At 42.0% G+C, this 15,919-nt stretch overlaps 1 protein-coding gene and 1 pseudogene across 3 annotated transcripts in view; one reads left to right on the forward strand and one right to left on the reverse strand.

Annotated features, from left to right (window-relative positions):
• Positions 1-5,842, forward strand: part of vps54 (VPS54 subunit of GARP complex) — a 99,334-nt gene extending 93,492 nt beyond the window's left edge. For all 3 annotated transcript variants that reach the window (XM_060831879.1, XM_060831880.1, XM_060831878.1), the window contains exons 22-23: positions 2,232-2,326; positions 4,633-5,842. In XM_060831879.1, coding sequence (XP_060687862.1) covers positions 2,232-2,326; positions 4,633-4,738 — 201 coding nt within the window. In that variant the 3' untranslated portion in view covers positions 4,739-5,842. The remainder of the gene's footprint in view (positions 1-2,231; positions 2,327-4,632) is intronic.
• Positions 5,843-10,816: 4,974 nt separating this feature from the next.
• LOC132819926 (5S ribosomal RNA) lies at positions 10,817-10,925 on the reverse strand (annotated as a pseudogene).
• Positions 10,926-15,919: the final 4,994 nt, after the last annotated feature.

Raw genomic sequence — 15,919 nt, forward strand, 5'->3', positions numbered from 1 at the left:
ATAGTCCTTTTTACTGTTACTCTTAACAAAATGGGTGACTTCATATTTATTAATATTGTGTTTCATCTGCCAGACCTTTGCCCACACACTCAATGTATCTGTTCCTCTGCAAAATTTCACAGTCCTCTGCGCACTTTGCTCTGTCACTCATTCTAGTGTCATCAGCAAACTTTGATACACTACATGTGGTCCCCAACTCCAAACCATCTATATAAATTGTGAATAATTGCGATCCCAACACTGATCCCTGAAGCACACCATGGTCACTGATTGCCAACCAGAATACATTCATTTATCCCCACTCTTTGCTTCCTGTTGGTTAACCAATCCTCTATCCATGCTGATACTTTACCCATAATGCCATGCATCTTTACCTTATGCAGCAGCCTCTTGTGTGGCATCTTGTCGAAGGCCTTTTGGAAATCTAGGTTCACCACATCCACTGGGTCCCCGTTGGCCACCGTGCTCAAAGTGTCTTCATGGATTCCGTCTGTTCGACAGGACAATTTCTATCAAGATACCTTGGTATTTTTTCCTTAATAATAGTCTCAAGAATCTTCCCCACTCAGAGGTTAAGCTCACCGGTCTATAATTCTCCATCTTTTGTCTACCTTTTTTATAAACAGTGGCATCACCTTCGCTGTTTTCCAATCTGCTGGGATGCCCCAGAGTCCAGTGCACTTGCTGTTTGAAATACCATTTGGCTGTTAGTTTGTGTGCAATTCCCATTGATTCTGATTCACATTGAAGTTAAAACTACAAAAAATTTAGAATTTTTTGGTTTCTGGTTTCATCAATGGTTCTGTCACAATATTGATTTAACAAGGAATGTCAGCAAGTAATTGGACCATGAAAATCAAGTGTGCTGAATTCAATCCTCTGCTTACCTGATAGCCCACATTCTCCGTTTTAGTGCACATTGCCAATGGTGATCAAGAGAGAACGATAGGAAATTCTCCCTAACCCTGGCTCTCTCGGTCTGCGATGTGAAGGTGCTGGTGTTGGACTGAAGAGAACAAAGTCAGAAATCTCACAACACCAGGTTGTGGTCCTGCAAGTTTATTTAAAATCACAAGCTTTCAGAGAACTGCACTTCATCTGGTGAAGTCAGAACTGAGTTAGGAAATTCCTGGGGCTGGAACGTCTTTGTTAATTATTCTCGGGTGGGTGGGTGGGTGTGTGGGTGTGGGTGTGGGTGTGTGTGTGGGTGTGTGTGTGGGTGTGTGGGTGAAAGAGAGGGTGAGATGGTGCAGGGTACATATTGAAGCTGACTGTAGATCTAGAATAGAAACGAAAATGTGTTGCTGGTTAAAGCACAGCAGGTTAGGCAGCATCCAAGGAACAAGAAATTCGACGTTTCGGGCCAGAGCCCTTCTTCAGGAATGATCTAGAATAGTCTTGGCTGTATTAGGAGAGATTTCATTAGAGCCTGAGCTGTTGTGGAGTGAATCAGTGCTTTGAGGACAGGCACAATCACCTGATGAAGGAGCATCGCTCTAAAAGCTAGTGCTTCCAGTTAAACCTGTTGGACTATAGCCTGGTGTTGTGTGATTTTTAAACTGTAATAATTCTAAGCTAATTGACTAAGCATGATGAGGTGTAGGAAGCTATTCATCCTATTGTGCTTTACCAGCTCTTCGAAAACTCCGTCTTACTCCTTATATCTTTACGATTCATCCAATTCCCTCTTGACAGTTACAATTTAAGTATTGTAAAAGATCATTTTTTAATTGTTTTTGATCAGTGTGTCATGGCTGCATTATACTTTGAAGAATAAATCCAAATCTAGGTTCAGAATTGAACAGCTGCTGTGGATTTGATGACCAGTTCAGTGTTGTTGATGATTGAAGTGGTATTAAAGTTTGGCAGTTGCATTAAGTTCTCTGAGAGTATTCAGAATCATTGATGCTTACTAGGGTAAACTTCTAGTTTGACTTGAAGTATAAACGTGAATTTCCCATCCTGCCTCCCAGTGGCTGCTCTGTAACATCTGCAAAAGGTGGCCTGAAGGTTGTGGTACTGGTCTTAACTGTGTCCTTGTCTTCTTGTGAACTGTTTTAAGAATGTTTAACACAACAAATATCAATTGAGGGTGGTGCAGCTCATCTGTGACATTATGCTGAGGATTTGCCCAGTTGTGTGACTCTATCCTTCTGCAAAAAACTTAACTTTGCATTTGACAGTAGCCATCACTATAACACACACTTCTTTTTATCTCTCCTCTTCCCCAGATGCTGTTCTTGAGAATTAATTCCAGTTTTAAAATTCACCTGAAGAGACAGCTAATACGTTTAAATGTTGTGAATGATGGAGGACCTTTGCATGGGTTTGTGCTTTTATGTGGTTTTGTGAACATCTAGTTTGACTCTAATTGGGGTTTGTTTGTACCCACTTTGAGATGTGTTGTTTTTCTCTTTTCATGTTTCTACTCAAACTAACTTTCATTTTTAAAAGTGTACATTAGTCCCCTACCATAGATAGGTGTGAACCTATTCATTTAAATAGGAAACCTACCTTGCCAGAAGCCTCCTGGTCCCTGGTTCTGGAATGTTCCCTGTAATATGTTCAGGCCATGGTAAACCACCAGGGACTGAAACTGCGGAAAACAGTTCCAGTACAGAGGTTGTCCTGTATTTCTTGTTAATATGCAGATGCTGCTGACTGGAACAGTATCCATTGCCCATCCCTTCATTAATACTCGAGAAGGTGGTGGGGCCTTGAACTGTATCCCACTGAATATATCTGCCAGGAACCAATTCAAGCGGCCAATTTGAAAAATAACTGAAATACAATTTACTGCCTTACAGAAAAACTCCATCATCTATTTGTGTGATAATGTTGTGCTCGGTTAGTACAACTGAAAATGGATTTATCACAAAAAAGTTTGTTAATAAGTAGTGCTGAGCTCAGCATCTATAACTAAGCAGATTTTAACTCACTTCAGCTTCTTATATTGGGATACCAATCATTGTTATGTTAAGTAGATCCAATGTAACATTCAGAACATGCTTATAATTCCTTGTGCCCAAAGGAACCAGCTTAATTCTTAGAGGCTCCTCATTGTAATGTCTTAGTAACAGGACATGAAGTTAATAATGGCATTGAAGAGTGTCATTGTTCCTGGGTGTGTAAGGGTTGGCCACGGGGAAGTGCTTGGGTGACCTAGACTCTGGGATCAGATGTAGGCCACTCTGCTGTTCGATAAGATCATGGCTAATATAAACGGAGTTTGAACTCCGCTTCCCTTGTTGATTGCAAGTCTGTGTAATTCAGCCTTGAATATATTCAACAAACCCCAGCCTCTACTGCTTGCTCTAGGAGTCCAGTGAGCTCAGAGCAGAAATTCTTGCCTGTCTCTTTCTGAAACAGGAAATGCATTTTTATACCATGTCCTCTAATTCTAAATACAGTCCCATAATGACCAGCCTGCACACAATAGGCTGAGGGAGCATTTTGCATGCTGTAAAACTCTATGAAATATTCCTGTCAAAACAGCTCATGATCTTTTATCTTTCAATGAGGTCCCCTCTTATTCTTGGAAACTCTGCTGGGTAAATGCCTAGCCTAGCCTGTGGAACCTTTCCTCGTAAGAAAAGCACCTGCCTCAACTCCTCATTATAGGTACCAAACAATGAGCAAATGCTAATGTGATTATATTCTTTTGTTAAACAGAGAGACTAATACTGTACACAGTATTCCAGATGTGGCCTCACAGGTGCTCTGTACAATTGTAGCATCCACTATCTCAGCAGTTACACATGTTAACATCTGAATCGAAAATTCAGCAGGGCCAAAGACTTGTCAGGTTTTAGTTCTAATCATTTTCTCGGTACCCTTTCCCTGGTTACTAGAATTGGTTAAAGTTCCCTGCTCCCGATCTAATTCTGATTTACTATTATTTCTGTGATGTTCTTTGTGTTCACTGTACTGACAAAGATGTGAAATATCAGTTTATTTCCTTACTCTGCTAGTTCCTTATTTTCCATCATTACTCTCCTAGACTCTCTCTAAACTAACCTTCTATCAGTTCAGTACAATTTTAACTTAGACCATTAGCCACATATCCTTCCCTTAGAATCTTTTTTCTCACTGGGATATATACTTGCTTAGTATTCTGAGATATATCTTTAAAAGTCTGCCAGTATATTTCTACAGATTTATCCTTTAATCTAGTTTCCCTGTTTGTTCTAGCCAGCTCAGGCTTTGTAATAGTTTAAGTTTACACCAGTAGTAGTGTGATCCACTTTCTCTCCCTCAAACTGAATGAAAACATTGCTGTTTTATGAACTCTGTTTCCTGGGGTGTCTTTACAACGAGGTTATTAATTATTTCTATCTCGTTTCACATGATCCAATCCAATGCAACAAGTTCTCTGGTCAACCTTAGAACACACTGCTGCAGGAAACTGAATCCAAAACACACGATGAACACATTATCTGAGCTCCCCTAGCCAATTTGATTCTATTTCTTAAGAATAGATTAAAATCACCCATGATTATTGTGGTACTTTTTTTTACGAGTGAAGGGAGAGGAGTTGCTCTAAGATTTATTATTGAACAATGTACTAGTTGTGAGAATCACGCTGTTGAATACTGGAAAGATGATCAGGAAATTAATCTGTTTCATCTGCAGGCTAGTTACATCAGATCTTGCTTTTTACACTGGAAATATCCAAGCATTAAAAGGTCTTGAGAATTTGGACGTTAATATGATAGAAATTTGGGAACCGAAGAGGTGACACTCTGAAGGACGCTGCTGTGCACACACAGATATTTCATGATGATCCTCGGTCTTTACTGCCGTGAACTTCATAAAGACAGGACTTCACTGAAACAGCATCTCGACAGGCCAAACTGGGCAGTGTGCTGCTGCTAATGTCCTTGTGATGGCAGTGATCAGCTGGTCAGTCATCATTTTTCAATCGTTTCAAACCTAAGCTCAAGTTTCTATGGACCAAATGCAGGACTCTCCATGACCCTCTGGCTTTACTGGAAGACGGACTGTAGCACTAAAGGATGCTTCGCATCGGATTATTTGTATGTTAAACCTCATGTGCAATCACACTATATGTTTAGAAAAAAGCATAGCTAATGATGGTACGGTTTATAAAATACCTTTTAAACAGTTGTAAGTTCTTGCAACATTAACAATTCATAAAAATGGATTGGTTGTTTCTTATCCATGTGGGGTTGCTAATTATCTAGGAGCTTTATTTTTTTACAGACCTTTCTATGGATTTTAAAAATCTTTTGGAGTGGTGGTTGCATATTAAATGTACATTTTCCTATACCCCACAGCTTGCTGATAACCCAAACTTTAAAATCAAAGCATTTCAGGGTTTATTTTAACTATTCTATTCTCAATGCACCTTTGTTAAAACAACAGAAGCCAGCCATTATGATATATTTGTAATAAAAGCTTATTTCCCTGTTTGGGGCACATTAACAAATTTCCTTTTATCGAACGGCAGCTTCTGGCTTCTGTTTAGAAGTGCTTACGGGAAGTACTTTATGTTTAAAATGCCTCACTGGGGTTTTTATTTAATGGTTTGGTTAAGGTGTGTTTATTTTATCAGTTTCAGACATTTCCATAAAATTGTGTTGGATTGAGGTTTGTTTCTATCAGTTGTGTGGGAGGTTTGCACCATTAGTAATCAGAGTCAGCAGTGAATGCCTCGATACAGTCAAGTGCCTCGGCTGATTTCTCTTACAGTCCAACAAGCTACAGTTTGGGCTGTGAGAGTGAAATCCTTATTTACTGAGAGTGCCTAATGAAACATTGTGGCACTGAAGACTGACCATATCTCCATTTGTGCTGCTATTAAAACTTTATTGAAATCCAAGCTTGCTGAGGGGTTTATTGATATCTAATAGTAATATTTCTCCAATCCTAATGTTTTTAATTTGAAATCTCAAAATAAAAGTTAATTGGAAGTTATTTAGTTTTGATTTTTGTTTTGCAGTCTTGTAACATGATTTTTTTTTGTTCCCACACTGAATGTCCAGGTTCTTGTGCTCTGCAGATCTTTGATAGATTTGATGGTTAAATTTGCCTCAGCTGTATTTACATAGCCAGAAACAACGTTTACTTTCTCTTCAAACCTGCAATCTGACCTTTGGTTTGCTACCAGACTGGAAATAAAGCTTAATGCTCAAGTTAGAGTTTATTTATAATTGCATGTTCAGAAATGAACATAAAACAATACAGCACAGGAAGAGACCCCTCGGCCCACCATCTCTGTGCCAATCATGATGCCATTCTAAGCTAATCCCACCTGCCTGCACTCGATCAGTATCCCTCCATTCCCTACCCATTTATGTGTCTGTCTAAATGCCTTTTAAACGTTGCTATTGTATCTGCTTCTCCCACCTCTGGGTTATACCCGAAGTGATGACTTCTCCACCTCCTTATAGCCTTCTGCTTGTCTACCACCTCCCCTGGCAGTGTGAGTTAAGCAGCTACCACTCCTCTTAAAAAAACACTTGCTGCACATATCTCCTTTAAAAATTCCCCCTCTTGACATTTTTTGCGGGGGGGGGGGGAACTCCAACTATCTATCCTATCCATGCCTCTTAGAATTCTATAAACTTCTATCAGGTCACCCCTCAATCTTCAGCACTAGCAAGAAAAATTCCTTATAACTAATATTCCAATTTAGGCATCTCTTGGTAAACCTCTTTTGCACACCTTTCCAAAGCCTCCACATCCTTCCGCAAGTGTGGTGTCCAGAACTGCACACAATACTCCAAGCGGAGTCTAAGTAAAGTTTTATACAGCAGCAACATGACTTAGCAATTTTTACATTCCGTGTCGGAAAGTGGAAACCAAGCTTGAGTTTTCTTTGCCATCTTATCCACTTGTGTTGCCACTTTCAGGGAGTGGCAGCCTCTGTACATTAATGTTCCTAAGGGCTTTCTGCTCTTTATTGTATACTTTCCTCTTGCATTTGACTTCCCAATATGCATCACTTCAACCTCTCTGGATTCAACTCCATCTGCCATTTCTCCACCCAGCTTTCCAACAAATCTATATCCTGCTGTATCCTTTCACAATCTTCCACAATACTCATAGCTTCAATTGTTGCATCCACCAATATCCAGTGTTTGTGATCAAAAAGCATGTTTAACTGATTATTTGTAAGCAGCTGAAAGCTTAATTTGAAAATCCATTTCAATTTTAATCCAGCCAGAAATCTTTCGTGATGTTGCTCCAGTTTTCATGTGACCTGTCAGTGGACAACCTCTTTGCTGACACTGACTTCATCATTGACCCAGTCAATCCTCTGTTCATATTACCCGGGTTCAATTCCTGACTCAGGCGACTGACTGTGTGGAGTTTGCACGTTCTCCCCGTGTCTGCGTGGGTTTCCTCCGGGTGCTCCGGTTTCCTCCCACAGACCAAAGATGTGCGGGTTAGGTGAATTGGCCATGCTAAATTACCCGTAGTGTTAGGTAAGGGGTAAATGTAGGGGTATGGGTGGGTTGCGATTCAGCGGGTCGGTGTGGACTTGTTGGGCCGAAGGGCCTGTTTCCACACTGTAAGTAATCTAATCTAATCTAATCTACTTTAAAACTACTTTCCAGAAAGATAATCCAGTGATTAATCAATAGATATTGTTTTTGTTTTCAATGCAAATTCCTACAGACTCTGTTGTTTTCATATTCAGAAGCCCTGTTCACAAAATCTATTTAAAAATCAACATTATACTGAAAAACCTCATTAGAGATTACAGAACTTGTAGTCAGATGTACCTATTTTAACTTTCAAAGTGTTAAGACTTCTGCAGGAATGTATCTACTGAATGACCTTGTTAATCAGCTTTCTGCTTCTATCTGAAGTTGGATGACAATTTGTGAACCAGAGGGTAGCAATTTAAAGTGAATAATAAACAAATCTTCAATCTTTTGGAACAGTCATTTAATGTAATTTGGTCAACCGTTCAGAATTGTAAAATGTTCCATCCTATCAACTCTGTACAACTTTCCTCCTTTGATTTGATTTGACGACTTATTGTCGAATAAGTACCAAAGTACAGTAACAAACTTTGTTTTCTGAGCAGTGCAGGCAGATCATTAGCAAACAAGGACATGAAGGTCATAGGGTACTTAAAGGCAGACAGGGTTACAACTGCACAGGAGGTACGCAAAAGCAAGATCAACGTTAGGTTTGAAATTAGAGAGGTCCGTTCTGCAGTCTAATAACAGCAGGGAAGAAGCTGTTCCTAAACCTGCTGGTGCGTGTGTTCAAGCTTCTGTATCTTCTGCTGATGGAAGAGAGCATTACCAGGGTGGAGGGGGGTCTTTGCTGATGATGGCAGCCTTGCTACAGCAATGAAAATGGAGTCTGGATGGGTTAGCTTCTGTGAGGGTCTGGGCTGTGTTTCCAACTTTGTGGTTTCTTATTGCAGAATCTCTCTGCAGTTACCCTTTATTTTTCAGGGGACAGTAAAATTCTCAAATCATTCGTGAACATTTTTCGATCAGCTTAACAACAGAATTGTAGATAAGTTACAGCACGGGAAGAGGCCATTCAATCCATTGTGTCTAGCTGAATAAATTTATGATTTGGAGATGCTGGTGTTGGACTGGGGTGTACAAAGTTAAAAGTCACGCAACACCAGGTCATAGTCCAGCAGGTTTATTCGGAAGCACTAGTTTTTGGAGTGTTGCTCCTTCAGCAGGTGGGTGTGGCGTATAAGTTCGTGTCTTACAATCTTATTGCAGAATTTGTGTGATTTTTTTTAACTGAATAAATTTAGTCACCCATTCCAACCCCACTTTCCAGTACCTTGTTCATATCCTTGCTGGTTCCAGCATTTTAGGAGCAGATGCAGTTTCCTTTTAAATGAGTTGGGAGTTTGCACCTAAGCCACCAAACTGGGCAGTAAATTGCAGACTCTTCCCACTCTCTGGGTGAAAGGTTTTTCCTCATGTCCCTTCTAATCCTTCCACCAACCATTATAAATGGGCGACACGGTGGCTCAGTGGTTAGCATTGCTGCCTCTCAGCACCAGGGTCCCAGGTTTGATTCCAGCATCGGGCGACTGTGTGGAGTTTGCACGTTCTCCCTGTGTCTGCGTGGGTTTCCTCCGGGTGCTCCGGTTTCTTCCCACAGACCAAAGATGTGCTGGTAGGTGAATTGGCCATGCTCAATTGCCCACAGTTCATTTGTCAGAGGGAAACGGGTCTGGGTGAGTTACTCTTCAGAAGGTCGGTGTGGACTGGTTGGGCCAAAGGGCCTATTTCCCCACTGTAATCTAATCTAAATCTCCGGGATCTCTGGATATGCATTTCTTCCACGAGAAAAAACAGGTCCTGTCCACCCTTTCCATGTCCTTCTCTATTTTGTCAATCTCAATAAATCAGCTTCTTCTCAGGAAAACAACCCAAGCCTATCCAATCTTCCCACCAACCTGCAATTTTCAAGCCCCAGCAACATTGTTGTTAATCTCCTGTCTGCTCTCTCTAAAGCGATTATGTCTTTCCTGTAATCTGATGACTAGAACTGTACACAACTCCAGCTGTGGTCGAACTAATGATATATAGTTACGGCATTACATCCTGCTTTTGTATTCAATACCTCACCCACTGAAGGAAAGAATCCCTTTTACTACAGGCAAATTAATGCAAATGCTGGAATCTGTTCTGAAAACAAGAAGTGCTGGAGATCACAGTGGTGCATCCCTGGAGCAAAAGCAAGCTAATGTTTCAAGTCTAGATGACTCTATCAGAGCTGAAATGAAGCAAGGAGGGGACAGCATTTACGCTCTAGTGGGGTGGGGTGGGCAGGGGTGGGTGGAGTGCTGGGGAGAAAGAATGTTGACAGTTCACATAAGTGATGTGTGAGAGAGAATGGCAGAACAATGTGTCTAACTGCCAGACCAGAAAGGTCAGACAGTCCCACTGATGTGGGGGAGGGGAGAGAGGGCATGGTGACAGAATGTAAAAAGCAAAACTAAAAGGAATGGGTTCACAATTTGACGGCATGTACTCAGTGTTGAGTCCAGAAGGTGTAAAGTGCCTAGTCTGAAGATGAGATGTTGTTCCCCTAGTTTTCACTGTGATTCACTGGAGCATTGCAGCATGCTGAGGACAGACATGTGGGCATGTGAGCAGGAATCCCTTACTATTTTATCCAGTACTTTCCTTAGTCATCCTCTTGCTCTGATAAAATATTTTTGCATTTGCTTAATTATACCAATCAATTTTTAAAAATGCTTTCTTAATTTCCTTTTATTATTTCATGCTTGTACTTTCTATACTCCTTTAAACTTCCCAAGTTTTTTTTTAAGATTGTCATAAGCTCCATTTCTCTGCTTTGTCCATACTTCTGGATTACCAGGAGACTCTGAATTTGGATGTACCACTCCTCCTATTTGCAGTGTGCTCTTTTGAAGGCCTCCCACAGACTTTCTTACAAGTAACTAACAGTATAGATCATCTCTCAGCTTTGTAAAGATGGCCTTTAGCCCCAGTTTAGAATGTTTACTTTTATATTGATTTTAGATTACTTACAGTGTGGAAAAGACCCTTCAGCCCAACAAGTCCACACCGACCCTCCGAAGCGCAACCCACCCATACCCCTACATTTACCCCTTACCTAACACTACGGGCAATTTAGCATGGCCAATTCACCTGACCCGCACATCTTTGGACTGTGGGAGGAAACCGGAGCACCCGGAGGAAACCCACGCAGACACGGGGAGAACGTGCAAACTCCACACAGTCAGTCGCCTGAGTCGGGAATTGAACCCAGGTCTCAGGTGCTGTGAGGCAACAGTGCTAACCACTCTGCCACCGTGCCACCCACAAAAAAAAGCCTACTGCACCTGGTATTCCCAGGCGGTCTCCCATCCAAGTACTAACCAGGTTTGAGTCTGCTTAGCTTCCGAGATCAGGCGTTTTCAGACTAGTATGGCCGTAGGCACGGGCCCAAATGGCCATAGGCATTATCTTTGACCCTTTCAAAATAATGCTCAATCTATCTGTAATTATGATCTACTACAACATCCACCTGTCCCCTCCTATCTTATTCCCTTCAATAACCTGTTTGAAAGCTCTATATCCAGGGAATGTTGAGTTGCCACTCTTGCTTCTCTTTAAACCAAGTTTACGTGATTGCAATGATATCGTGCTGCTATGTGTCAATCTGTGCCCTCAGCACATTGGCCTTATTCTCTGTACTACTTATATTTGCATTATATATCTTTTAATGCTGCCACTTTTCTCTGGTGTACATTTTACTAACCTCTGCTTCATCTGTCTTTCAGAATCACTCACTAAACTTCTGTCTCCCGATGCCTGCTCTGAATCTGCCTACAGTTTCCTATCCTATGCCAATTAACTTTAAACCCTAACCAACAACAGAAGTAAATTTCCCTACAAGGATATTTATCCTGCTGCAGTTCAGATGTACACCATCTGGCTTGTACAGTTTCCATCTCCTCCAGAACCAGTACCAGTGCCCCAGAAATCTGACACCCACCCTCTGACATCAGCTTTTGAGTTCATGTTCTGGCTCAGTTCTGTGATTATCAACATGTAGGACTACCCAATCCCAATCCAATTTCTGAGACTAACTAGATTGGGTTTCTTGGGTATTTTTGCAACAAACTGTTGCTTAGAAATAAAGAGAAATGAATAATTGAAGGAATTTGAATGTCTGGAGGGGTTTCTGTAAAGGAAGTCTGAAAATCTCTGCTATGATGGAATGTCTGGAACTGTATGTTATTTACTTACTAATGATCTCCACAAATTCAGTTGTTACTTGAGATTTGATAAAAGGGCTTTGTTGTTAACTTTATTTTTCTCTCCACAGATGCTCCCAGATCCTGCCCAGTACTTGCAGCATTTTATCTATAATTCAGCTTTCTTTGTTTTCCGTGACCTGTTTTTGTAGTCAGTCTTCAACATTAGATAGAGACAAACAATCTTAATGATAATTGGCATCCTTTCTGTGCCTAAACATTCAACATTGAATTAAGAGACTGATATTGTGGTAATATCACCAAACTAGCAATAGTGATCTAGCATTGTAGACATTGTAAACTCAAAGTAAATGTTGATGAAGCTTTACTTTTAAGATTAGAGACCTGACCTAATGTTCTTGGGACATGGGTTCAGTTCTAACTGGTGGGACAAAGTTCCACATTTGAATAATGGAACCTGAAAGCTGATCTCGGTGGTGGGAACCATGAAAGTATCAACTGTCATCAAACTAATTATGTTTGGTGACAGAAGGGAATCTGCCATCCTAACCCTGGTCTGGCCAGCTACTTGGTTCTCACTGAGGCTTTAACAGCACCGTCCAAAATCACTACATCCAGAATGACTCGGAACACCACCACCTGTGAGTCCCCTTCAAATCTCACACCATCCTGACTTAAAAATCCTGAATGAAATCCTTCAATTCCTTTCATCTCAGCACAGTGAGTATCCCTACACAGTGGTTCAAAAAGGCAGCTTTCCATCACTTACTTGAGCACAATTAGTGCCAGGCAATAAATGATGGCCCAGCCAATAGTGCCAACAAGCCATAATGAGTTTTTAAACATAAATCAGCAATTCACTAATTGCAGTCGCAAAGCACAATACATGTGTCTTGCTGAGCAATTAGGACAGGCAACAATTTATGTATCTGTTCTCCCCTGCATTAACTATAACTCATTATACAGCTACTCTTGTTTGCAATAATTTAAACCATGTGACCTCAAAGTTTGAAGGATGTCTGATGATATTAGCTAGTAATGCTCCTTCCTAATCCAAAGCTTCAGTGCCCCACTTGGTTTACTTTACATAGAGCTCCTTGTGACTGTCCTGAAATCAGATGTCTCTGAGGAGATAGATTGTAATTATTAATAGTACCAAGTTTCATAAAGATTATGGTCTGCAAAGAATTCTAGTACTGTATATGAAATTTTGGTTAATTTCCTTAATGAGGTGTTGTGGTGGACCGTAGGGCTGCTCACTTCCTGGTGGTCATTCAGCCAGAGGGTCACAGATGAGGGAAGATGGTGAGGAGAGTCCTTCATTGCAGCATCAGCTGGTGTAGGAATTGTACCCACTCTGTTATTATTCTGCATTATGAACCAACTGTCCAGACCCCCATGTCAAGATCAGATAAGCAACACTTCTTTCAGCTTCAGTGAGTTTCCGATATTTTCCCTCAAGCTCACGTCTGGACCTTCCTGGGACAGACACATCATTAGCGTCTTGTTACACTTGTCGGTTCTACTACTCAAATGATTGCACCCTACAAATTCCATTTAACCCTTCAACCTTTTCCAACATTTGATTCGCTCATAGCTAGTCTGTAAAGCTAAACTAATCACCTCAGTTCATTAACTCTTAATCCCCCTACTCAGCAAGAATCTATCATCCAGTTTCAAAATTCACCCTCTCATGGGCAATTAGTGAAAATCAATCTTCCAACTGTGTTCTGCAGCAGCTCCTGGCTCAGGAGTTCTAGTATTTTAATGTAAGTCTTTTTTCATTTCAGCCATTTGCTGGAAGAGGAATGGGGGGAGACACAAAGAAATGCATTAGGGGCTGGGGGGTTTGTGAGAGTGGAAAGCATATGTTAGAGAAAGGAAACCAAAGACTGGAGATATTCTAAAGCCTTAGAAGGAGTAGAGCCAAGGAAACACAGTTGAAAGGAGGGACAGATGCATGGGTTCAAAATCTGGGAAAAAGAATTACTTAGTCAACAGAATATAGTTCTCCATGGTAATGCAGTTTATTTTCCACTTTGAATCACATTTACTTTGCTATAAATGATGAAAGGTATTGGCTCCAAAGGCAGCTGGCTGCCTTTCAGGTTTTTTTTCCCCCTGCTATTGCCTAAGATGTTCCTGTAATGCTTTTCCCAGGAGCAACAAGTTCCTGGTAAAAGTCAGCAGTTTTAGCCTTACATTATTCAGACTGCTGGACACTTAAATTAGGCAGATGATGCTGCACAAAGCACACAGAAATCCACAACAGTGCTGGCAACGAATGGGAATCTGCTCCTTGTTTGTTATACCTCTCTCTCTCATGCCCCTGCATTTGGTCATTCTTTTCCCTGGCAGTGTTACATCAGTGACTAACAGCAACAAGGAGCAAAGGAAGATGAGGATGAAGACTGATTCTTCAATCAGTCAGGATCTTACTGAACAGCAGAGTTAGCATCAAGGTCCTATTTATTTCAGCATACATATTTAATTCATTTATGGTATTGGTGAGAGTGAGGTGAAGTAGGTACATCGCTGAAGCCAGGTGCCAACTCGAAGACACCTCCTCCTCCCACCCCCTCGACCATGACCTCACCACCCCCTTCTCCCCCCATCACCCAGACCATACACAACCTCATCACCTCAGGGGATTTCCCACCCATAGCTTCCAACCTCCTAGTTCAGGAACCCTGCACCACCCAATTCTACCTCCTTCCCAAGACCAATCGTCTCAGCCTGCTCCTGCCCCACCGAATTCATTTCCACCCACCTCCATACTGTCCTATCCCTGTGGTCAAGGAACTCGCCGCGTGTTCAGGACACACCACCCATGCCCTTCACCCTCTCCAAGACTTCTGTTTCCCCAGCCCCACAACCCTTCATCTTCACCATGGATATCCAATCCCTATACCTCTCCATCCGCCATGAGCAAGGCCTCCAAGCCCTCTGCTTCTTCCTCTCCTGACATCCCAACAGTACCCTTACACCAACACATTCATACGTTTGGCTGAACTGGTCCTCATCCTTAATAATTTCTCCTTCAAATCCTCCCACTTTCTCCGGATGAAAGGGGTAGCCATGGGCACCAGCTATGCCTATCTCTTTGTTGGCTACGTAGAACAGTCCATCTTCCATAGTTACACTGCTACATTGATGAATGCATTGGCGCACCTCATGCTCCCACAAGGAGGTTGAGCAGTTCATCAACTTCAACACATTCCACCTGACCTTAAATTCACCATCTCTGACACATCCTTCACCTTCCTAGACCTCTCCATCAATGATGGCCAACTCAACACTGACATTTTCTACAAACCCACTGACTCCCACAGCTACCTGAATTACACCTCCTCCCACCCACCTCCTGCATAAATGCTATCCCATATTCCCAATAAACCACATCATCCACTGACATTTCCGCCACCGCCAAACAGACCCCACCACCAGGGATATATTTCTCTCCCCACCCATCCACTTTCCGGGACTACCTGGTCAGGTCCACAGCTCCCAACAACCCACCTTCCCCTGCCACCGCAGGAATTGCAAAACCCGTGCCCACACCTCCCCTCTCACCTCCATCCAAGGCCCCAAAGAAGCCTTCCACATCCATCAAAGTTTCACCTGCACATCCAGCAATGTCATTTATTGTATCCGTCTCCTCCAGACGCCTTCTCGCAGAGCACTTCAGAGAACATCTCCGGGACACCTGCACCAATCACTCCACTGCCCCGTGGTCGAACATTTCAACTCCCCCTCCCACTCTACAGAGGATATGCAGGTTCTAGGCCGTCTCCACCATCACTCCCTCACCACCCAATGCCTGGAGGAAGAACACCTCATTTTCTGCCTCGTGACCCTTCAACCCCAGGGCATCAATGTGGGCTTCACCAGTTTCCTCATTTCCCCTCCCCCCACCTTACCCCAGTTCCAAACCTCCAGCTCAGCACCGCCCTCATGACCTGTCCCATATGAACCTTCTGTTGCCCTGGTACCATCAGAACAGAGCTAATTTGTGACTGAATACTGAAGTTACCCAGCCTGAGTCCTTGATCTACCCTCAGTACTTTTTCCAGTACATTTAACTAAAGAAAGAGAGTGCCTTCATGTTGAGAAGATGGAGCTGGTTTCCATGATTATGATTGATCTGATTCTTTGGGATTAAATCCTTAGGGTTTATTGCCAACAATTAGCAAGTCTTTAGCAGAACACAAA

This window comes from Hemiscyllium ocellatum, chromosome 10 (assembly GCF_020745735.1).
Source record: "Hemiscyllium ocellatum isolate sHemOce1 chromosome 10, sHemOce1.pat.X.cur, whole genome shotgun sequence".
Classification (NCBI taxonomy): domain Eukaryota; kingdom Metazoa; phylum Chordata; class Chondrichthyes; order Orectolobiformes; family Hemiscylliidae; genus Hemiscyllium; species Hemiscyllium ocellatum.